We start from the raw sequence: 24,030 nt of genomic DNA, 5'->3' as shown, positions 1-24,030 counted from the left end.
TTCCTTTGGTTGTTTTATACAACAGGATTCATTCCTGTATAAGATGTGGCCCTTCCTATTTCCATGAATTAATATGAGACACTTTCTAAAGACTGGTTTTACATTCTGTTTATTTGAAGCAAAACCAAGTTCAGTTCAACATGGTTAATTATTTGCAAAACTCTGTGTGTGCGTGCATGTGCTCATGCGTGTGTGCGCATACTCGTTAGTACATTCTTCTAGAACAGTCTATATTTTTTAAACAGATTTTCAAAAGATACTACCATCTGTAAAAAATGAAGACCTCTTAGCGTAAAAGAGAGGAAAGAAAATGGCAGTTAGAATGGGAATGTTTGCTTGTTAGATGTGTTTGGCTGCACTGTGTGTCTTGAGGGATCTTAGCTCCAGGGATTGAACCCAGGCAGTGAGAACGTGGAGTCCTAATGATTGGACTGCCAGGGAATTCCCAGGGAAGTTGTTTTTAATAATGGGACAGATTTAGGGACTTCCCTGGTGGTCCAACCCTGCTGAATATTCATTGGAAGGACTGATGCTGAACCCGAAGCTCCAATACTTTGGCCACCTGAGGCAAAGAGCTGACTCACTGGAAAAGACCCTGATGCTGGGAAAGATTGAAGGCAGGAGGAGAAGGGGATGACAGAGGATGAGATGGCTGGATGGCATCACCGACTCAATGGACATGAGTTTGAGTAAGGTCCAGGAGTTGGTGATGGACAGGGAGGCCTGGCATGCTGCAGTCCATGGGGTCGCAAAGAGTCAGACACAACTGAGCGACTGAACAACTGGTGGTCCAGAGGTTAAGACTGTGCTTCCAGTGCAGGGGGCGTGGGTTCAGTTCCCTAATGGGGGGATGAAGATCCCACAGGCCTCACAGCCCCACCCCCCAAAAAAAAGGGATGGGACAGACTTAGGTGTATTTCTCAATCCAGGAGAAGGAGCCAGTGGGAGGTAGGGTAGGAGACTCTAAAAAGGCAGGAAGCCCAGGGAACAAAGCTCCCCAGACGGTGTCAGCCCCCTGGGATGTCTGAACCTCGGCCTGGCAAAGAGCCTTGCCCCGGCCCTGTCTGTACCTGGGTCCTCCTGCTGGGCCAGGCTGGGGAGCTGCTCCCGCCGCCGCAGCGCCTCCAGGCCTGCCAGGTCAGGCGGGTGGCAGTGCCCTCGCATCACTGTCACCCGCGGGCCCTGGGTAATGGCGCGGCTGCGGCAGCCCTTACGAGCCTGGTCCCGGCACATCCAGTACACCTTCTCCCCGGCCGCCTTCTCCTTCCTGTAGAGGAAGGACTCGTACACCAGGAACCGGCCTCCGAGGGAAGTCCTCAGGAACTCCAGGGGCTGGGGGGTTTCTGGAAGGAACATGCCATGTGAGTGGGGCGCCTGGCCGGCCCGGAAGCAAGGCGCAGAGCTCCAGCCAGAAAAGTGGGGACCCCTGCCCCCACCCCAGCCTGCGCCGCAGGGCCCTGGGGACTGAAGCTCAGGCTGCCTTGGCCCTGTCACCTTGGGGTGTGGGCTGTCTGTCTGTCTGAGGCCCTTGGGGCTACCGAGGAAGCTGGGCCCGCCGCCCAAACCCTGAGTTTTCCCGCAGGCCCCTGCTGACCCAGCTCGACCGCCACAATGGCTGGCAGGCACCCCAGGGCAGGGGCTGGACTGGAACACTCTGGAAGGCCTGGGGTTGCTCTGGACAGTGCACCAGGGGCCTCCCCGCTCTGGGGCCACCCGCCCCTCGGCCAGCTGGTGACTAGTCAAATTCTCCCTCAGGAGACGTTTTAAGACTCTGAACTGAAAGCTCATGATATGTTGGGGTTGGGGTGGCTGGAAGGGGGGGTGGGGACAGAAGGGCAGACAGAGGGTCCCCCAGGTCCGGGAGCACTTCCTGCAGCTCCCAGTATCACCCCTGCCCTTCTCCAGCCATCTGAGGGGGTCTCCCCCTGAGACCCCAGCCCCACCAGGACCAGAGCGGGAGTGTGGGGCCCCTCTCCCTGGGAGCTCACTGCCCAGGGGACAGACCCACCCAACCTGGGCCACAGGAGGACTGTCCCACCAGGCTCCCTCCAGTCCGCGCCCTGGGCTGTCCCCAGGGAGACCAGACCCAGCCCTGGCCCGCCCACCTCCCGCACCTGAGCCTTCCCTCTGGGCCGGGCTGGGGAGCTGCTCCCGCTGCCGCAGCGCCTCCAGGCCCCCCAGGTCAGGCGGGTGGCAGTGTCTGCGCATCACCATGACCCGCGGGCCCTGGGTGATGGCGCGGCTGCGGCAGCCCATGCGGGCCTGGTCCCGGCACGTCCAGTACACCTTCTCCCCGGCCGCCTTCTCCCGCCGGTAGAGGAAGGACTCGTACACCAGGAAGCTGCCCCCCAGAGGGGTCCTCAGGAACTCGGGGCCTCCTGGGGAGAGATGGGATGGTGTCAGGGGAGGGAGGCAGGGAGGGTGGGCTGCTGTTCCCAGGTGTTGAGAGGGGGACCCAGGAGGTTCTGATTCGAGAACTCCCCGCCGTCGAGACACGGGGACCATTCAGCGGGAGGGGTTGGGGGTTCTGTCAGGAGCGGGAGTGGCAGCCGTCAGTGGGGCCGGTGCGTGGCCGGAGGGGAGGTATGGGACGGGGGGCACGTTTCTGCTCTCCCTGCACTCGATGAAAACAGAACAAAAAAGCACAGGACATGAACCGGAGATGCAAGGAGGGGAGGGGAGGAGCGGGCAGAGATGCTGACGCAGGTTAGAGGCTGGGCAGAGGGGCACCTGGTCACAGAGCTGGCAAAGCAAAGGCTCGCCCAGTCTGAGGGGGGCAGAACAGGCAGAGTCCAGCAGCTGAGCCCAGGGCAGGCTGCAAACAGCAGACTGGCAAGGGCTGTGTGCCTGAAGGGCAATGAGACAGGTGCCCGTCTTGGAGAGGAAGAGTGGGGCGTGGGGAGAGGAGAAGGAAGTCTGCGGCCCACCCTGTTTCCCTGCCTGAGTCCCTGGAACCGGCAGCCAGGCTGGACGCTTAGGTCTGGGGTCTGTCGCATCACCAGGTTGGCGCCCACATACAGAGCGTGTGGGTCTCACCTTCAACCTGGCAGACAGCCAAGGACCACTGGACACATGATCAAAGATTCTCACATCTTCCACAATCAAAAAGTCAAGATTCTTATACCAAGTATCTCATATGAGACCATGCAAAGCAATTTAACGTGGATACAACAATCATTCCTAGGAATTCCCTGGAGGTCCAGTGCTTAGGACTCCTCACTTTCACTCGGGGGCAGGGGTCAATTCCTGGTCGGGAAACTAAGATCCTGCAAGCTGTGTAGCATGCCCCCCCCGCCAAAAAAAATCATTCCCCTTCAATTTGTGCTGCTTTATACAACTATGTGATCAACAGAAAATGGAAGTGAATGGCATATACCTGCTTGGAAAATTTCACCTGTTGACAAAAATAAATGAATAAATAAAAAGAAAGAGAGACAAGCTTTACCCTAAAAGGCAGAGACCAGAAAAACCCACAGAGAAAAGGCACTTAGAGACAAGTGCCGCTGCCAGGGGCCGAGTGGGGGTGGGGTGGGCTTTGTGCTCTGGAAGGATGGGTCAAAAAGGAGCTCAAGTATGAGAGCGAAAATTAGAAAGCAAATTGAAGGACTGGAAAGCAAAATCAAAGAAGTGTGTGAAAAACGGAGAGTTGAACATCATGGAACATGAGGAAATTTCTATGAGTGAAGGACACGAGTTTCTGGCTTGAAAGGCCCCGAGTGCCCCCAGCACAGCAACGCACCCCAGGGGCAGAGACACGACCTTACACCTTCAAGCAAAGACCCCTCCACATGCGTAGGATCAGTCCCGAGCACAGAGACCAGACGGCCACTGAGAAGGAGCCACAAACAGCCTGGTCCCACTCGGCCGGGACGGTTTACGGAACAAAAGTACAGCAGCTGCGTTGAGAGGAGGGGGCAGCGCGCGGGGAACTGCTGGGCACCCCCATCTCTGGTCGGAGGTCAACAGGCAACAAGGGGATACAAGACCAGCTGACACGGTGGGAGGAGGCAGGCTTCAGAGAAGAGGCAAAGAACAAAGGAGCTGAGCGGTTACTCAGGATGGGAGCTGGGGGTGAGGCTGGCAAGGGGTGAGACCATCCTCAGGTACACAGAAGTTACAAGGAAATGGGACAAAAAGAGAGTCGGGAACAAAAAAGAAGGAGTCAGAAGTCTCGAGTTAGAGAATTTTAGGGCCAGCCAGGCTCTGAAGGTGACTCAAAAGAGTCTGGGACTGGGAACCCCGGAGGAGAGGCAAGTGGAGTCATGGACGGACCTGAGCGGAGAACCCCAGTGAGCAGAAGGCTGGGCCAGGGTCGCTCTTGGCGAGACGTTAATATGTGAGTTACTGCGGCCTCGCGAGGGTCAGACACAGGCCCTGTGGGGCCGTCGAAGGTGGGAGGAGGGCCCGGGACCCTCACTGCCCAGCCCTGAGGGACGATGGCAGGTGCTGGGGGAGAGCGAAGCAATCACAGGACTGTGTCACCTTCAGCCGTCAATGCTTGTTACTGGGCACAGTGTCAGCCACTGCCCACCCCCCACCCCGCCCCGGAAAAATGAGAAACTGCCCTGTGCAATCAGCTTCCTCTATAAATCCTATTGTAGTCTTCCCTTATAGTTCAGCTGGAAAAGAATCTGCCTACAATGCAGAAGACCCAGGTTCAATTCCCGGATTAGGAAGATCCCCTGGAGAAGGAAATGGCAGAAGGAAATGGCAATCCACTCCGGTATTCTTGCCTGGAGAATCCCATGGACAGAGGAAGCTGGCAGGCTACAGTCCATAGGGTTGCAAGAGTCAGACAAGACTTGGTGAGTAAACCACCACCACCACCATAAATCCTATACATGTGAAACAAGAAAGGAAAAGACGAGAAGGAGTAAAGGGGGCCCGGGTTGATCTGGTGTGCAGAGGTTCCAGGCTGGTCTGGGAAGGAGGGAGAGGAAGGGGATGAGGTGAGGTGGGGGCACCGGAGGGGAGGACAGGGAGGGGAGGAGCCAGGAGGGAGCTGCAACCTTCCAGATGTTTCCAGTAAGGACAGAAGGATGTTTGCTGGAGGTCAAGAGGGCACGGCGGGCAGTCTGGGTCTCCCGCCTGTCCACCGAGGCTGCCTCCACCCCCTACTCCATCTGTCTGACCAACCTGTGCTTCCTCGCTGGGCTGTGCCGGGGCGTTTCTCCCGCTGCCGCAGCGCCTCCAAGCCCCCCAGGTCAGGCGGGTGGCAGTGCCCTCGCATCACCGTCACCCGCCGGCCCTGGGTGATGGCGCGGCTGCGGCAGCCCATGCGGGCCTGGTCCCGGCATGTCCAGTACACCTTCTCCCCGGCCGCCTTCTCCCGCCGGTAGAGGAAGGACTCGTACACCAGGAAGCTGCCCCCCAGAGGGGTCCTCAGGAACTCGGGGCCTCCTGGGGAGAGATGGGAGCGTGGGTAGGTGGGGGGACCCTGGGACAGAAGCTGGTGTCACCCCCTCCCGCCTCCTGGAACCTCGGGGAGCAAGACTGGAGGGAGGTCCGGTCCAGCAGGTGTGGGCTCACCCGGGTCCTCGTCCTTGTCCTCCTCGCCCTGGGGCTCGGCCGGGAGCTCCTCGTCGTTGGCCATCAGGCGCTTCCTGGGCCGGGGCCTGGTGAGAGTCAGGGGCCCGGGCCCTCTGCGGTAGAGCAGGCTGTCCACGCCTTGGAGCGGCTTGTCCTCTGGGCCCCCGGGGCCGCCCGGCTGGGCCCGCAGCGCCGCCATGGCCCGCTCCTGCTGCCGCCGGGCCTTCAGGCCTTCCAGGTCGGGCGCGTGGCAATGGCCCCGCATCACTGTCACCCGCCGGCCCTGGGTGATGGCACGGCTGCGGCAGCCGTGCTGCGTGTGGTCGCGGCACGTCCAGTACACCTTGTCCCCCACGGCTTTCTCCCGCTTGTACAGGAAGGACTGGTGCACCAGGAAGCTGCCCCCATAGCAGGTCCGCAGGAACTCCAGGGGAGGGGGCCCTCCTGGAGGAGGAAGCGGGTAGAGGCGGGGCTGGGTGGGCACCCGCTGCCGGGGCTCCAGGTGTGCCCCCGCGGACCGCCTGCCCAGGGAGCCAAAGGGACCATGCCCCTCTCCTGATGGCCAGTGGGGGGAGGGTCTCGGGATGGAGGAGGGGAGGCCTGAGCCGGCTCTGACGTGTTACTCCCAGGCATACTTCTGCGTAGGGTTTGTTTGAAAATTGGATCTAGTATTTGAGTAACACAGGCACACTCCGTAAAATAAAATGGGACCAGAAGACACACCTGAGAGACACACACCCTGCCCCCAGCCCCTTAAATCCCTGAACTCTTCAATCCTTTCCAGGTTAGGAGGCCTACGGCTTCAGGAACCAAGCCCACCTCCCAGTGACTGCTAATAAAACCTCTGCAAAAACAAAACGAAAGCCAACAAACAGACGAAGAATAAAACCTCTGCAAAGACTCCATCTAGCAGTGACTCAGCGACAACACACACTGGACTAGGGCTGGCATTTCCCACCCATCAGTACCCAGTCCCCTTACAGCGAGGCCATCGCCTATATTGTGAACCTGCAGAACTTCATCAAGCCTGCCCAGGCGCGTGAGGTGGGGCCGGACCTTGAACCCGGGCCACGAAGCTCACATCTCCCACCAGGCCCACCTCCCCAAACTTCAAAGGTTGCCAGCACTCCGTGGGGCCCACAAACCTCAGGTTTGTGCCTCAGGAAGCTCCAGGAGGACCTGGGCCGCCTGGCCCATGAGCACTGCTTCTACCCCCACGGGCTTCATGATTACTGGGACGCCTTTATATTTTTAAAATCGTTTTTTGACTTTGAGCATGTTAAGAAGCCACAGAGGACCCAGGTGTGTCTTTGGGCAGAGGAAAGGGGAGTGGTTCCCGCCTGCTCAAGGGTAAGGCCAGGGTGGGGGGTACTCACTGCTCCCCAGCGTCGAGCGTTTCTTCGGGGGCAATCTCAGCAGCGCCAGGGCTCGGAGCCCCTCGTCCTCCTCGGGGACCAGGTAGCTCAGCATCGGACCTGGGGTCGGATCTGGCTCCACGGGGCACAGCCACGGGCCCGCCCCCTCCAGGGGCTCCTCCACCAGGCTGCTGGGGCCCTGGGAACCCGCCAAGCCCTCGGGTAGGGCCGGGCCGAGCCTCTTCTGTCTCTGGCGCCGGGCTGCCAGGCCCTCCTCGTCGGGCGGGTGGCAGTGGCCCCGCATGATTGTGGCCCGCGGGCCGCGGGTGATGGCCCGGCCCCGACAGCCCAGCTCAGTGTGCTCGCGGCACTTCCAGTACACCTTGTCCCCCACGGCCTTCTCCTGCTTGTACAGGAAGGACTCCAGCACCAGCAGGCGGCCCCCAAATGGGGTCCTCAGGAACTCCAGGGGCTGGGTGACTGCAGAAGACAAGATAGGGGGCAGGTGAGCTGACCCGGAGCAAGGCCTGCAGTCAGGGCCACGGACAGGAATACAGGGACTGGGGCGCCCAGGGACGCTTTCCTGCCCTCGTCGAACCAGCCTGGGATAAGGTCAGGGAGGCCCTGCTCAGAGCAGGGAAGGGATGGCCAAGGTCACCCTGCTGGAAAAACCCAAGTCTGAGCACAGGGGGCCACAAAGGTGGCCAGCTGGGGGCAGCTGGCTTGGAACTCACCAATGTTTGGCTTGCTGGGTTTCAGTGCCTGGGTCTGGGGCCTTGGCTGGACCACCCCACACTGTTCCTCTACTGGCAGGATCTGGGGAGTCCCGGCCAGGGTGTCAGGGTCAGCCATCTCCAGGGTGAGGACACAGTGCACTTCTTCGGGCTGGGTGTCCATTCCATCCCCACTCTCAGTGGAGGCCGCCAGGAGGACCAGTTCAGAGAACTCCATTGGCTTCGTGGGGGCTTCGAGGACGACATCTGTGCCCGGCTCAGGGGGCTCAGGGGAGGGCTCCTGGCCGGCCTTCACACTCTCGCCCTCCTGCTCGCTGGGCTCGGGCAGGGGCATTCTGGGACAGGCAGCTGGGCCCCCAGGCCACGCTCAGGTCTCAGTAGGATTTGTCTTCCACCTCCCTGCAAGGAACCTGGTGGTCCAGGGGCTCTGTCCTAGGGGAGGAGGCAAAATCCCATCAGCGGGGACATCCCTGGCAGTCCAGTGGTTAAGACCCTGCACTTCTAATGCAGGAGTCATAGGTTCGATCCCTGGTTGGGGAACTAAGATCTCACATGGGAAAAAAATATCCCATCAGTGGAGGGGCCCTTGGGCCAGGGTTCAGGAGGAATCTGGGCTGGAGGTCAGGGCAGGTGGGGCTACCCTGTGCCCCCCACGCCCACCCCCACCTTGGGGAAGGACCGGAATGGAGCTGGAGAACCCGGGCCAGCATGTCTGCTGTCTTGGCAGCCTTGGGACCATCACCTCTCCCAGCCAAACCTCACTCCCCATCTGTAAAATGTGCCAGAAACAGGGCTCTGCAGGGGCTGCTGGCGTGACCAAGGTACTGACAGCTGAGTTACTAGGAATCCAGGCCCACAGGTGCTGAGCTTGGGGTGAAGTGCTTCCACGGGTTTGTCCCATTTCACCTTCACTCCACGTTGTGGAAATTGATCATTCTCATCGACCCAGGTTACAGATGAGAACACGGAGGCACACGGCCAGGGAGCAGAGCTGGGGGTCTGGTTGAGGGGGTCCAGGGCCCGCCCTGCACTGCACCTGGGCTACCTGCTCCAGGATAACGGGAGCCGGGCTTCCTGAACAACGGGCCTCGGGGAAAAGCACTTGGGGGATGGGAGCTCAGGTCACTGACCCTCCCAGAAGGCCTGCTGCCCTTCACCCCAACACTCTGTCTGTGTCACCAGGAGCGGGGGCTGGGCCCGCAGGGCACTCTGCAGGCCCCAGAGGGGAGCCTGGCCCTGGGAGGCGGGACTCTGGACTCACAAATAGATCCAGTCCCCATCCCAGGCCAGAGGCCCAGGCCCCCCAGGGCTAGGGGATGCCAGGGGCCCACGAGGGCAGCGACTTCTGTCTGAGCTGGTGCTGGCGCTGCCCCTGCTGAGTGGGGACAGGGCTGTGGAGGTGTCCAGAGGAGACGTGGTCACTGAGGGCTCCCTGGCTGCTGGACTGGAGAGCAGAAAGGATGGCTGACAGGGGCAGGGCTGGCCTGGAGACCCGGGCCCTGGGGCATCGGTGTGGGGGCATCAGTGATTGCTTTGTCTTCTTGGTGGACTGGGTGGGATGCATGTCAGGGCCTTTCCCACCTCTCGGTGACAGCCCAGAATCGGACCTCAACCTTCCGGCTTCCCCGTCTGCGAGCTGTCACCCCGGGTCCCCCATTCCTGCCGCGTGGCGTTTCCTGGTCTGGGGCCCACATGCAGCTCCCCAAGGTCTATCAGACCACGCGCGGCGCTCCTGGGTCCTCGTGGTGGCAGAGCCAAGGCTACCGAGGGCAGCAGCAAAGCCCTGTTTTGACGGGCGCGGCGGCCCTGGGGACCCGGGGGCACGTGTGATGTCAGAGACGGGACAGCGGCGGCGCCTCCGCGCCCGCGGCCGCTCAGGCGGAAAAAGCTTCCGCGAGCAGCCCCGCCCCCCTCGCTGATTGGCCCCGGCGCACGTCCGTCCGCCGGGAGCCCGCCTCCGGGGCTTGAGCGCTGGAGGTTGAGGGGCTCAGGAACGCGTTGTCGACCCCGCGTCCTTCCCACGACGCGGCGAAAGGCCGTAGGGAGCCGGTCCTCCCTTCCACAGGCCGTTCAGACAGCTCAAGCCGCCAAAACGTTGCGGTCACTGCCCTCCCAGCACGCACATTCCTGTGAGACCCTGCGCTCGGTCCGCAGTGGAGGCAAGGACCCCGACCTCAGTCTCATGCGATCAGAGGCCAAAGCCTTCCGACATAGAACCCCCACATTCCGGTGGAACTGCACCCAGAGTCATGGGCACCCCGAGGCAGTGTAATTCTCTCAACTGAAGCTTCTGTTTACAAAGCTTAAAATACACCCACTCCAGTATTCTTGCCTGGAGAATCCCCATGGACAAAAGGAACCTGGCAGGCTGCAGGCCTTGGGGTCGCAAAGAGTGGGACATGACTGAGCGACTAAGCACTGTGCATGTACCTCAAAGGATATGGAACAAATTCCAGTGCAACAAAAGACCTCGAAGTGTGGCTGACCACAGGCTGTGGAAAGACTTGGGTCCTTGCAACGGGCTTCAATTTAGATTTGATTGAGGGTTCCCATTCTCAGCCACTAAAGGGCCTTAAAGTGTAGACTGTTTAATGACCACAAATCCTCTCATAAAGTATGCAGGTCCCTCTGCAATGTGGTCTTGAATCTGAACTGGTCTCCAGCCCAGACTGGTCACTTGCTGTAGCCAATAGAGCATGGCAGAAGCTTGCTGTGGGGGGTCACCCTCTGAGACAGGGGCCCTGAGACTGCCAGAGAAGGAAGCTATATGAGGGGCCACACACAGGGGAGGGAGGCACTGCCAGGCCTGGAGGGAGACCATTTCCACTGTCAAGTTCAGTGACCCTCCAGCTGTGTGTAACCACAAGAGCGAGCCAGGGGAAAGTGGCCCAGGCACTCCATGGGACCCTGATCAATAATAGACTATGGTTAGTTTAAGCAAGTAAGATCAGGGCTCATTTGTTATGCAGCAGTAACTGATATTCTTGGCAAGCAACTGAACATAGTCAGTTTTGACTTTTTGATAGATGGGATAATACTAATGGATGTGGAATATCCAATATCAAAGTGCTTTTGAACTCCTGAACTCTAAGGGCCATCCAACACCAATTTTAAATCCCTCAGATGCTCACATTTGAAAGACTGGTAACTCGGTGAGAGGAACAAAATATTAAGTATAAAGGATATCAAATGAGAATTGTGCATTTTAAGAATCTGTAACATGAAATAAGCCAAACACAAAAGGACAAATACTCTATGATTCCACTTACATGATGTAGCTAGTCAAATTCATAGAGACAGAAAGTCCAATAGTAGTTGACAGGGACTGGTGGGGAGGAGGAATGGGGACTTAGTGTTTAATGGAGACCGTTTTGGTCATCCCCGGTAAAGAACCCGCCTGCAGTGCAGGAGACATGGGAGAGGAGATATGGGTTCGACAACCCACTCCAGCATTCTTGCCCAGAGAATCCCATGGACAGAGGAACCTGGTGGGCCATGTCACAGTCAGACACGACTGCGCGTGCACTCATGGGGACCGTTTCAGTTTGGGAAGATGAAAAATTTCTGGAGATGGATGGTGGTGATGATTGAACAACAATGTGAATGTACTTAATGCCACTGAACTGTCACTTAAAAGTGGTTAAAGTAGTAAATTTTTGTTATGTTTATTTTACCACACATGCAAATAAAATTATTTTTTAAAACCCCACAACTATAGCAAACTATACATAGTAATGCTCCATCTATCATACTGATGAATGAGGTTCCCCCCACAATGCACATTTCTGATGAAAGTTATTCCTCCATGATTCTGAATTTTACAATTTCTCTTTCACAGTTCATACACTGAGGATGAATGCTTCTTAAGCTCTAATGACTCATCACTGTCTGGATAAAGAGAGCATACAAATTTTATCTTGATTTGGAGAACAAAGTGTCCAATCCAGTTCCCTTGGTACCCCCACACCAGGGCCCTTTCTCCATCTGAACGATCTGCTTTCCCTAGTCCCCAAACCTCTGCCTCCTCTGGGTCTCTGCATTTAGAGTTTTCAGGACTAAGCTTCTCATTGTTGTTGTTCAGTCGTGTCCGACTCTTTGCGACCCCGTGGACTGCAGCACGCCAGGCTTCTCTATCCTTCATCATCTCCCAGATTTTGCCCAAACTCATGTCCTTTGAGTTAAAGATGCCTAAGCTTCTTATGTCTCCTACATCCTAAAACAAAAGCTCACAAAACCCCTCCCTCCCTCAACAGTTAGACTTTTTGGAACAGTCCACACCCCTCCCTTCTCCGCCAGGCCACCTAGCACCTGCCCCCCGACTCTTCAGACCACCATCTTCCTCTTTGGCCTGCGTGCAGGATCAGCACCTGCTGGATTAATCCACAATCCATGCTTCTCTCCAAAACACCTGGTCTGGCCTGTATGTGGTCTATCCATGCAATGGAATTTATTCAGCCTTAAAAATGAATGAGGGCTTCCCTGTGGCTCAGTGGTAAAAAAAAAAAAAAAAAAAAAAAAATCCACCTGCCAAGCAGGAGACAGTTTCAGTCCCTGGGTCGGGAAGATCCCCTGGAGAAGGAAATGGCAACCCACTTTGCCTGGAAAATCCCATGGACAGAGGAGCTTCATGGGCTAGAGTCCATGGGGTCACAGAAGAGTCAGACACGACAGAGCAACTATACAACAAAGCAAAAGGAATGAAGTTCTGATACCTGTTACCATGTGTATGAACCTTGAAGACAGTATGCTCAGTGAAAGATCCCAGACACTAAAGTCAGCATGTGGCATGAACCCATTTACATGAGATGTCTACTAGGGACGGAAATCAGACTTGTGGTTGATGGGGGTTGGACAGGAATGAGGGGGAGATTCAGGAGTGATGCTAAGGGTTTCTTCTTGGGGGAATGAAAATGTTATAAAGTGGACTGTGAATACACTAAAAACAGTGAATTCTACACTTTAGATGGGGGAATTGTATGCTATGTGAACCATATCTCAATAAAGTTGTTTTAAAAAAATCCTTATAGAGAATTCCCTGGACCAGGACTCAGTGCTTTCACAGTCGTGGGCTTAGGTTCAGTCCCTGGTCTGGAAACTAAGAGCCTGAAAGCCAAGCAGTGCAGCCAAAAGAAAAACCAAATCATTATAGGTACGACTCAAGTCCCCAGGGTCACCTGGATAAAAAACAGTCTTCACCATAAACAGGCTTCTCACTCTTGGGCTTGATTTCTTCACAAAAGTGGGCATGAACTGTATATTAAGATATTTTGTAAGTTGTTAATGTCATATTGTAAAAACTTTACTGAAAACACTTTTAAATGTTGAGAACGTAACGCTGATAAATTATCCTCAGTTCTGCCACTCAAATGCACTTGTTTCTATTCTTGTATTAGTGTCTTTAATATACATTTAACTTTCTGTTGCACATACATGTGTTCAACATGTTTGCTATTTTATTCCTCTTTATAGAGTGGGAGGCCCCCACCTGCAGACCAGATGGATCCCTCGTAAAGGGCCAAAGTATTACGTTGTGTAACCAGGCCCCAACAGGAACACAAATCCAAGTCCTCAGCGCAATACCACAATAGAGCCACAAGAGGGTGATGTTGCTCCTTGAAAGTACAGCATCCTTGGTAGAATTAGATGTACCACAGGGGGCGCCAGTGATAAAGAACCCACCTGCCAATGCAGGAGACAGACATTAAGAGATACCGGTTAAATTCCTGGGTGGGGAAGACCCCCTGGAGACGGGCATGGCAACCCACTCCAGTGTTCTTGCCTAGAGAATCCCATGGACAGAGGAGCCTGGCGGGCTACAGTCCATGGCGTCGAAAAGGGTCAGACGCAACTGAAGGGACTTAGCGCGCACAGTTTATGGAACTAGAATTTGGGAGTTTTTCCACATTGGACAAATAATTCAGGAAGACTTCCAAAAAAAAAGTTTGTATTTACAAAATATATTAGGTTGAAAGCAAAATCCAGTGAACAAATTCAGCAAAGATTACAATTTCTAAGCTAAGTTGTTGTTATTGTTTTAAAAAAGACCAAAATACTCCTTGGATGGTGACACTGCCTCTAGACCTCAATACACTTCATTTCTTCTGGCTCATCTCAAGTCTGGTCACATTTGTTATTTATTGACTGATTTATGTATCTGTGACTTAAAAAAAAAAACCCTATCACTGGGAGGAAATACCTCATAACGTTAAAACTAGTAAGAAAAGCGATTAATTTTTTTCCATTAAATTTCTTCTGTTTTCTCAACATTGTTTACAATGTGCGTGAGCTCTTTACAGTGGGGAAATATCTCACACTTTAAAGATAAGCTGCACCTCCTTGCTTGATAATTGTTTTCTTTAACTCCATATCTCTGAGGAAAAGCAGGGATTCCATTCCTCTGCAAGATGTGTCACAAAAGAAGATAAAGAGGAATACAGATCATGGGGCAGAGAAACAAGTGAAAAATCAAGAATCCTGTGGTCTCCGCTGTGGGCCTTGCAGAGCCTCAAAGACTTCCCCCAAGACATGTATTAACCACAAAGGGAGAGAGAATGACTTGACAGTGGAGAAATCGCGCAGACACAGCCTTTAAGGGCTCCAGGCCAGCTTCACCGGGAACAAGACACACCAGCACCACGACCTCCTTGACGAGACGCACTGAGGAGGGCACAGCGTCATCTCTGGGGATGTTCCTGCCCCGAATGAGCACCCCCAGACAAGTCGGTTGGAGGGACATTCTAAATGACTGACCAGGACGCGTCACAGTGTCAAGGTCATCACGGAGAAAGAAAGACTGAGGACCTGGCAGTGGAGGAGACGAAGGAGACACAAGGACAAGATGCAAAATGGGATTTGGGAACAGGCAAAGGACATTAGGGGCCAAGCTGGTGAAATGTGCATAAGGCCAAGAGTTCAGGTTAATGGTACAGGACCAGTGTGGATTTCCGGACTTGATCACCGCATGTTTGGTAAGATCTTGACATTCAGGGAGACTGGGTGATGAGCACAGGGGGATTCTTTCTTTCTTTCTTTCTTTTTTTTTTTGCAGTTGTTTTTTAAGAGTCTAATATTAACTCAAAATAAAAGGATTTTGAAAACCCAAGTTTCAAACCTATAGACACAGTGAAAGTTGACAGAGAAAATAAGTGAGCCATAGGCCTTCTGGGTGGAAGCAGGAAGAGAGAAGCGAGTGGGGTGGAGGAGAGGAAGGGATACCAAGGGGACACTCCAACCCAGAGCCATGAGGCTGGTCCTCGAGCTGGGACCTGAGCCAAGAACAAACATCCTATGACATCATGGGTACCCCAAGTGCAGGGACCCATCGATCTCTCTGCACCATTGCCCCCTCTGCTTCTGGGGAAACTGAGGCTCGGGCCTGAAGCAAGTGGCTCAGGACCACATGGGTAGTGACTACATGGGTAGTGACAGCCAGGCCTTCAGAGCTGCACTGATTGGCCCTACATACCATCTGTTTTATGGTTTAGTACTGTGGCTTGCAGAAGGGAATGGCAACCCACTCCAATATTTTTGCCTGGCTATAATCCATGGGGTCACAGAGAGTCAGACACGACTGAGCATCTAACACAGTGTGGCTTCCAGCTGATCTGGCCACCAGGAGCCACCGTGGGGGACTGAGGGTGGCATGGGGAGCAAGGAGCTTCAGGGAGAAGCGACCTGCCTGGCGTGGCTGCCCCAGCAGCCGCTGTCTGCTCAGTGCCCCCACCCCCAGCTGCTGCGCCAGTGCTAAGCCATTTCCGGTTTAGCTTCTCAGCTTTCACCAGCAGGGAGAGCGATGCAACTCCCAGTGAAACCTTACAGTAATTTCTGTTTTCCCAGGTGGGTTCCGACCACATGTGCTTCAGGAATCTGAAGGACTGTGGTTACAATGCCTCACAGTTGCCAAATGCCAATTGAGGTGCCTGGGGCTAGGCGAGGGCTCTGCATAGGTTATTGCATTTTATCTCCCAAATAGCTGCCTCCATTAGGCCTGCTGTTCTTTCATTCATTGGTGGCTCAGGCAGGAAAGAATCTGCCTGCAGTGTGGTAGACCTGGGTTGGGAGTGATCCCCTGGAGAAGGGAACAGCTACCCACTCCAGGATTCTCGCCTGGAGAATCCCATGGACAGAGGAGCCTGGTGGGGTCCATGGGGGTCACAGAGTCAGACATGACTTCGACTTTCACTTTCACTTTCTTTCACTCACAGAGGAGGAAACTGAGGCTCAATTTTAGGTTTCTGTGACCCGGGGAGCTGTGCCGCTAAAGGACAGCCAGTGTGCGAACCTCCTGTGTCTGTTTCAGAGCTTATACTCCTAAAATAAGTTTAAAATGGTTCTTTTAAAGTTGAGGATTCTAACCCATAGGTATCAACAGGTATCGACAACGGAGTAGGGTTAAGGCCGGTGGTTCTCAGTCAGGGTGGTCTGCCCCCCAGGTGACATGTGGCAAGGTCAGGAGACATTTCTAGCTGTCACAAATAGGGTGCAGGACAGGCTCCTGGCCTCTGTGGGTGGGGGCCGAGGATGCAGCTCAGATCTCGGGGAGCCCCCACCACCCCCAGGAGGAAGGATCTGGTCTAAAACAGCAGCAAGGTTGAGGCTGAGAAAGCCTGCTGAAGAGCACTGTTTAAAAAAACAGCACAGAAAGGGTGCATCCATATAGTGAGGTTAAGTTCAGTTTTCACGAAGCTTTTATTTCAATTATTTGTGTATGTAATTCTGGTCTCCGTAAGAATTACTTGGGGTGTTTGATACTTTTATTTTTAAATTTACTTTTTATTGGAGCACTTGATAAAAATGCAGATGCTTGGGGCTGGAAATTCCTGGAGCTCTGCCTGTTTACTTCCCCACCAGCCAATTAGAAGAAAGTCACGCACCCTGCAGCCTCCACACCAAATTTTGCCTATAGAAACTTTCCCCTGAAAGTCGTCGAGAGGTTGAGGATGGTTTCTGACCATGAGCCACCCATTCTCCTTGCTTGGCCCTGCAATAAACCTTTCACTGCTTAAAAAAAAAAAAAAAAAAAAAAATTCAGATGCCTAGATTTCCCACCCAAAATTATGAGGGTGAGTCTACAGTCAAATTCAAGAATCTGGATTTTTAACAAGTACCCCTTGAGACTCTGGTCCTGGTGGATCACGGACTCGGCTTTGTGAAACACTGGACTAGATGCCCTTGAGGTTCAGTGCCCGGAAGATCCATGGCCACCCTGAGAAGGATTTGACATTTCATTTGTGCAGGGCATCACGTGAAGTGTTTCTCACACGTTATTTCATCTGTCACAACATACAGGTTCCTTCATTGGTGTGTTAAACAGAATCGTTAATGTTTGTTTATTTTTACATCGATGGGAGAGTCATGATTGCATCTCGTTAAAATGATCCTTTAATAACAATCTAACAGGTCTCAGACACCTTAAGGTATTTTGGGGACCTCGAGAAGAGTGGAATTTGCCCAAATTTTTAAGTAGTACAGATGAAATCTGGGGGAGAAAGCTTGTTGGGGATGGCTTCAGTACCTTGAGATAACATATACCAGACTTTTAAAAGTCCAAACTGAGGTTCCTTACAGAGACTTCCAGCAAAGCAAACTCAAGAAAGCCTACAAGGTGAATTAGCAATCGTGCCACACCTGTGTAAATGATCAGACCTCCCACTCCATCTGACAGGACCACCCTCATTTCATGCAAAAAAGATCTTTCATTGAAATTATGAGGCTGTAGGGGAAAATTGTGCATCAGTGGAAAATTGGGCTTTGTCTGGAGCACAGCCTTTCAGGTTATACCATTCTAGCCTCTTGTTGCCTTTGAGTTGCTTTTATAACTCTGCACAGGTAGCAGAACAAGGCAAAATAGTTCTAGCTTTCTCACCATGTAAATTAATACAGATAAGTAAGCAGTTTCTCCAGGTTTGCCTCTATGTACGCATTCATGTCAATACTCCTGACCTACAGTCTTCTAGAATCTTCTTTGGATTCCCTTGCAAACTGGTTATAAGATCTTACGGGTTCCTGGATTAATGGGTTAAGCAAAAGCTTGAATACGCATTCATTTTATATCTGCATGAAAGAGTTTTATTTCCTCCGTTTTGGTCTTAAGCCTCTGCTTTTCAAATCTCCCTGGTCATTGGTATTATAATCTGGGGGCTCTAGTCTGCAATTTTATTTACTTGTTTTTTTAAATTTATGTTACAATTTTGTTTGGCTGTGCCAGGATTTAGTTGTGGCCCTCGGGATCTTCAGTCTTCATTGCGGCATGCGGGATCTTTAGCTGCAGTACGTGGGGTCTAGTTCCCTGACCAGAGGTCGAACCTGGGCCCCTGCACTGGAAGTGCACATCTTAGCCAATGGACCACCAGAGAAGTCCCCAATCAGCAATTTTAAAAATCACATAGGAAATAACTAACCTGCATTGCATGTAATAAAAGTAAGCATTATTTTATGAAACTTCTATTTGCATTACATTTGTATATTTGTTCTAGGTGGATTTAAATTGTTTTCTTTTTTTGGATGACCACTGTTTGGAGGTAAATACTTGGGCCCTAATGTGTTTGTTTTATAATATTTTATTTTCACTCAGTAAAGAGTGACTGGAGTATTTTTAAGTCAGGCAGATGTGAATGGTAAGTGCGAGAACCTCACAGTTCACGGTTAATCGCTCTCTGATGCTCTTTTCCTCTGCAGCCAAATGGAGTACAGAGCAAATTTGAGTGCAATACTCAGCTTGCCTGCTCTGGTAAACCCAACACCCAAGAGACACATAATATTACATGCAAACTGTTTTCAAACACCAGTGGGTCCAAGCTCTAAGATCCCTGCTCAGCTGCTGATGGAGTAGCAAGAGAATTACCTTCATAGACAAGTGAGAACCACCTTCACGGTCCGCCAACAGCTATCGTCAGCGCTGGCTTGCTGGGTGGGAGACCAGGGGCAAATCCCATCACTTCTCTGGACTAATTTCACCTGGAAACAGGAAAAGTGGTGAATGAGATATTGTACGTGAAATTCTTCCATAAACTGTGAGTCATCACATAAGAGAAGGGGGTGACAGAGGATGAGACAGTTGGATGGCACCACTGACTCAATGGACATAAGTTTGAGCAAACTCAAGGAGATGGTGAAGGACAGGAAGCCTGGCATGCTGCACTCTTTGGAGGTCACAAAGAGTCGGACATGACTGAATGAACAACAAACATCACATACGAACAGGGAGTACATTGTCCAGGCCCAGGAGGGGATCCGAATGATTGATAGAAAGGGGAGGTGCAAAGGCCCTGACATTTGAAAAAGGTCCTGGATGATTCTAAAAGCTGCCCGCCCCCCACTAGGACGTGCACACTGATTGGCTCACGGGCCCTCCTATGATCTGTACGTGGTCTCCAAGTGTGCACACGGGCATTAATGCTGGGAGAGGCGAAGGTGGCAGTGATCCCCCCAAAGATTAAGGATTCTGTTCCGAAGCAGGGCTTCTCAACCTCAGCATCGCTGACCTTTTGCACCAGATAATTCTTTGTCATGGGGGCTATCCTGTGGAATGAAGGATGTTCAGCAGCATCCCCGGCCTCTGCCTACAAGTTGCCACTGTGTGCTCAGTCGTACCCGACTCTTTGAGACCCCATGGACTGTAGCCCACCAGGCTCCTCCGTCCATGGAATTTGCAAGCGAGAATACTGGAGTGGTTTGCCATTTCCTCCTCCAGGGGATCTTCCCAGCCCAGGGATCAAATGCGAATCTCTTGAGTCTCCTGCATTGGCAGGCAGGTTCTTTACCACCAACGCCACCTGGAAGATGCCAGTCGCATTCCTCGAATCCTGACAACCCAGGTTTGCTGAATGTCCCCGGAGGACCGCTGCTCCAAAGCAGTTTATAGGCAGAGGGGACAGAAAGGGAGATTCCAGCTAATGGGACTCCCAGCCCCAAATCTCCTAACCCCCGTAGATCACAACCGTGGCGATTTCCATGCTTCCTTTATCAGGCCTGACTCGTCCTCACATCCCTGGACACCGGGTCATACCATCTTCCACGTCCTCCAACCCCACATCACCTTGGGGCTTCCTCTCCCACCACCTCCTTTTTTAAAAAAAATATTTCTGCATGCGTCTGGAGGGGCCGGGTCTTGGTTGCAGTGTGCGGGCTCTCTGGTCATCATCCCAGCACTGGTGATCTTCTCCTTGCCGCGTGTGGACTTTCAGTTGGTGGGGGGGTCTAGTTCCCTGGGCATGCATGCTCAGTCATGCCCAACTCTTTCGTGACCTCACGGACTGTAGCCTGCCATGCTACTCTGTCCACGGGATTTCCCAGGCAAGAATACTGGAGTGGGTTGCCATTTCCTTCTGCAGGGGATCATCCTGACCCAGGGATGGAGCCTGAGACTCCTGCATCAGCAGGCAGATTCTTTCACCACCTAGTTCCCTGACCAGGGATCAAACCTGGGCCTCCTGCATTGGAAGCACAGAGTCTTAGCCTCTGGATTACCAGGGAAATTCTGCCTCCTTTTTTTTTTTTTAAATTTGGCTGCAGGGACCCGAGGGTCTGGGTCTGGGAACTCAGTTGTGGCATGCAGGATCTAGTTCCCTGACCAGAGATTGAAGCCAGGCCCCCTGTACTGGGAGCAGAGTCTTAGCCATTCGGCCAACAGGGAAGTCCCTCCACCATCTCCTCAACTGCTTTTCTGCCCAGCATCCTGATTCTCCCTACGAAGTACTGACTTCCTAAAGCTCAGCTCGAATCATTTCCTTCTCCAATGACAGTGGTGTCCATCTCCGTTATAAACCCTCCACAATCTAGGCTCCAGTTTCCCCAAGTCCATCTAGGAGCTTTTGGGAGAGGAACAAGGTAAAACTGCCTGAACTGAACTAAGTCCTAGAAATGATTTTGGCCTGGAAAAGCATTAAAGTCAGAATAATAAAAAATATACCCTTTCTTTGGAACTGAAGTTTACACGTGATTGATTATCTGTTACTGGAGTTCAGCATCCTCCAAACACAAGGGGTAATGGAAGCAAAAGAGTGTGTGTGTGTATGCGTGTGTGTGTGTGTGCGCGCGTATGTGTGCTCAGTCGTGTCAGGCTCTTTTGGACCCCTGTGGTGGTTAAAGCAAGGGCTTCAAACTGGTCAGACTCATTAGGTGCTGAAATCAGTTTAATGGGTTAGCAATAGTCTGTTTTTTTTTTTTTAATGGAAAGAAGAAAATAGACTAGAACAAGATAGAATTAGAAAGCACGTAGAGTAGATCTGGCTGCGTCATGTGAGGTTGGGGTAAGAATCTCCCTTTAAACTTCTCTCTCAGTAATAGGCATCTACAGGCATGTCAGATATATTTCTCACTATAGGTTGAGTCTAAAAAGTTTGAAAGCACCAACAGGCAATCTATATATTCAGCAATGGAAGCAGGTGTAACAACAGCAAAAAGTGCAAGGTCACTGGACCTCTGGAGCTGCAAAGTCAGGATGGGGCTGGGGTGGATGCCAGGGCGGGGGCAGTACTGGGTGGGGCGGACACGATCAAGGAAGGGCAAGCCCATGTGGGGCTTCCTGACTTGGGGTGTCGGGGCTCAGTCCCGGGGGTCGGGTGGGTTGCGGGGGAGGAGGAGAAAGGAGGCTGCGAATCGCAGGTGAAGGACAAGGAGGCGGCCTGATCGAGGGACGTAGAGTCCGAGGACACCCCACTCCCCAGCATCAGCAGCCCTGGGGACCCCCGGGAGAGCCCGGCTGGGGGCGCAACCACGCCGAGGGACCCGAGACCCTCCCCGATCCGCGGGGGCCCGTCCTCACCGGGCACCGGCCGGGCGGTGACAACAGCGGGGCCCTCCCTCTCCGGAGACCGAGCCGCGCGGCGGGTCCTCTGGCCTCGGGCCGCTGCAGCCACAGGCGTCGACCTCGCGGCCCAGGCCCCTCCGGCCACCGCAACCCGGGTGTCCACCCCCGCCCCCACCTGCCCTCTCGGGAGCGAGCCCCGTGTCGCGCGCTCCGCCCCGCTGGCCGTAGGGAGCGCGCGCCGCCCCGCTGGAGAGCCAGTCTCTAGGAGCGCACTCGCGGGTTCCTCGCAAGCATGCGCGGCAGGGCCGCGGAGCTCCATTCTTCAGACAAACTCTGCTTCTCCGGGTCTTCAGTGCGCGGCGGCCGGCGGCCTGGCCAATCGGCGCGGGGAGGCGGGGCCAGAGTTCGCGAAAGAGGCGGGGCAAGCCCAGGATTGGGCAGCGGCGTCCGCGGACCTAGAGTCGCTCAGACCTGAGACTTGGACTGGAGGTCCTGTGCGGTGACGCTCAGAGAGAGCTGGGGGGCCTTGACACTCCCGAACCTCCCCAGGATTTGATTCTGTGCTAATTGAGCGGAAGCGATCATTGTGGTACATCCTTAGGACCGTCACTTTCCTTAGGCTGCGGAAGATTTCTTCTGCACTTCACTGACAGGTTAAAATGACTAACCTCAAAGTTGGGCCAATTTGATTCAAACTAAATAATAATAATAACAGATTATAACTGAGTAAAACAAGCATCCATGATCGATAGTGATGTAAATAAGTAAATGGAGAGATGAGAAATCTCTTACAGTAGGATGCCGACTAATAAATGAAGAAGGAATGAAACAGAAAATCACCATTTGGCGACCATCATTAAGTAATAGGATGGACTTCCTTGATGGCTCAGACGATAAAGCGTCTGCCTACAATGCGTGAGACCCGGGTTCAATCCCTGGGTCGGGAAGATCTCCTGGATAAGGAAATGGCAACCCACTCCAGTGTTCTTGCCTGGAGAATCACATGGATGGAGGAGCCTGGTAGGCTACCGTCCATGGGGTCGCAAAGAGTCGGACACGACTGAGAAACTTCACGACGATGACATTAAATAATAACTGATTTGGACAAAAATAAATGGCCTCTAAGACCGGAGGGTGAAAGTTCAACAAGGAACTAGTATTTGCATATTCCCAAAATACATATTTCTCCACAAGATACTAATTAATTCCAAGAGGGGAAATATGAATTTTACAGTAGAGAAACCGTCCTCAAAGTCTCTGGGGTTTCTGGAAGTCCTCATGGGATATTCCAAAGGTTGCATGACGTGTAACAGGTTGAATGTTGAAGCACATATGAGATCGTGTAGTGCTCCATTTCGGAGAAGGCAATGGCACCCCACTCCAGTACTCCTGCCTGGAAAATCCCATGGATGGCAGAGCCTGGTAGGCTGCAGTCCATAGGGTCGCTGAGGGTCGGACACGACTGAGCGACTTCACTTTCACGCATTGGAGAAGGAAATGGCAACCCACTCCAGTGTTCTTGCCTGGAGAATCCCAGGGATGGGGGAGCCTGGTGGGCTGCCGTCTATGGGGTCACACAGAGTCGGACACGACTGAAGCGACTTAGCAGCAGCAGTGCTCCATTTACCTACATTAAAGAGATTTATGCCCCCCCACAAAAATATGTAAAACACCATTCTTATAAAATTTGTTTTGGAAAATACAATGATTTTCATAAAAATGTTATGCTAACACATAAAAGTTTTATTGTATCTTTTTTGGTAACTGATTTATTGGATATAATTCACATACTATACAATTCACCCACCAATACAATATTGTAAAGTTTAAAAATAAAATAAAATTTTAAAAAAATAAAAAATAAATAAATTAAAAAGCAATAATAAAAAGAAAGAAAAAAAATGTACAATTGAATGGGTTTTAGTATATTCACAGAGATGCGGATGTCACCACAATCAGTTTTAGAACAATTTCATCACTTCAAAACAAACACACCTCAGTCCCCCATCCTCCCATCCTAAGCAACTATTAATCTACTTTCCGTCTCTATAGATAAGCATATTCTGGACATTTCACTTAAATGGAATCATACGACCTTTGGTCTTTAGTGTCTGGCTTCTTTCTCTAAGCATCAGATCAGATCAGTCGCTCAGTCGTGTCTGACTCTTTGCCACCCCATGAATCACAGCACGCCAGGCCTCCCTGTCCATCACCAACTCCCGGACTTCATTCAGACTCTCGTCCATCGAGTCAGTGATGCCATCCAGCCATCTCATCCTCTGTCGTCCCCTTCTCCTCCTGCCCCTAATCCCTCCCAGCATCAGTCTTTTCCAATGAGTCAACTCTTCGCATGAGGTGGCCAAAGTACTGGAGTTTCAGCTTTAGCATCATTCCTTCCAAAGAAATCCTAGGGCTGATCTCCTTCAGAATGGACTGGTTGGATCTCCTTGCAGTCCAAGGGACTCTCAAGAGTCTTCTCCAACACCACAGTTCAAAAGCATCAATTCTTCAGCGCTCAGCCTTCTTCACAGTCCAACTCTCACATCCATACGTGACCACAGGAAAAACCATAGCCTTGACTAGATGGACCTTTGTTGGCAAAGTAATGTCTCTGCTTTTGCATATGCTATCTAGGTTGGTCATCACTTTCCTTCCAAGGAGT

The 24,030-nt window shown here is 52.8% G+C and overlaps 1 protein-coding gene across 4 annotated transcripts in view; it reads right to left on the bottom strand.

Annotated features, from left to right (window-relative positions):
* The window catches only part of FLYWCH1 (FLYWCH-type zinc finger 1), a 44,576-nt gene that overhangs the window by 5,700 nt on the left and 14,846 nt on the right, over nt 1-24,030 (bottom strand). Inside the window, exons 1-8 of one of the 4 annotated variants that reach the window (XM_070779501.1) lie at nt 21,384-21,672; nt 18,462-18,574; nt 7,619-8,050; nt 6,906-7,364; nt 5,530-5,973; nt 5,137-5,400; nt 2,115-2,378; nt 1,071-1,343 (exon numbers count right to left, since the gene is read on the bottom strand). In XM_070779501.1, the coding sequence (XP_070635602.1) occupies nt 1,071-1,343; nt 2,115-2,378; nt 5,137-5,400; nt 5,530-5,973; nt 6,906-7,364; nt 7,619-7,952 (2,038 nt within the window). In that variant the 5' untranslated portion in view covers nt 7,953-8,050; nt 18,462-18,574; nt 21,384-21,672. Of the gene's footprint in view, nt 1-1,070; nt 1,344-2,114; nt 2,379-5,136; nt 5,401-5,529; nt 5,974-6,905; nt 7,365-7,618; nt 8,051-9,199; nt 9,445-18,461; nt 18,575-21,383; nt 21,673-24,030 lie in introns of those variants that run through there. The other 3 variants (XM_019987989.2, XM_070779502.1, XM_070779503.1) reach the window with 3 other exon arrangements.

Source organism: Bos indicus, chromosome 25 (genome assembly GCF_029378745.1).
Source record: "Bos indicus isolate NIAB-ARS_2022 breed Sahiwal x Tharparkar chromosome 25, NIAB-ARS_B.indTharparkar_mat_pri_1.0, whole genome shotgun sequence".
NCBI lineage: Eukaryota > Metazoa > Chordata > Mammalia > Artiodactyla > Bovidae > Bos > Bos indicus.
This window is presented reverse-complemented; position numbering and strand designations above follow the sequence as displayed.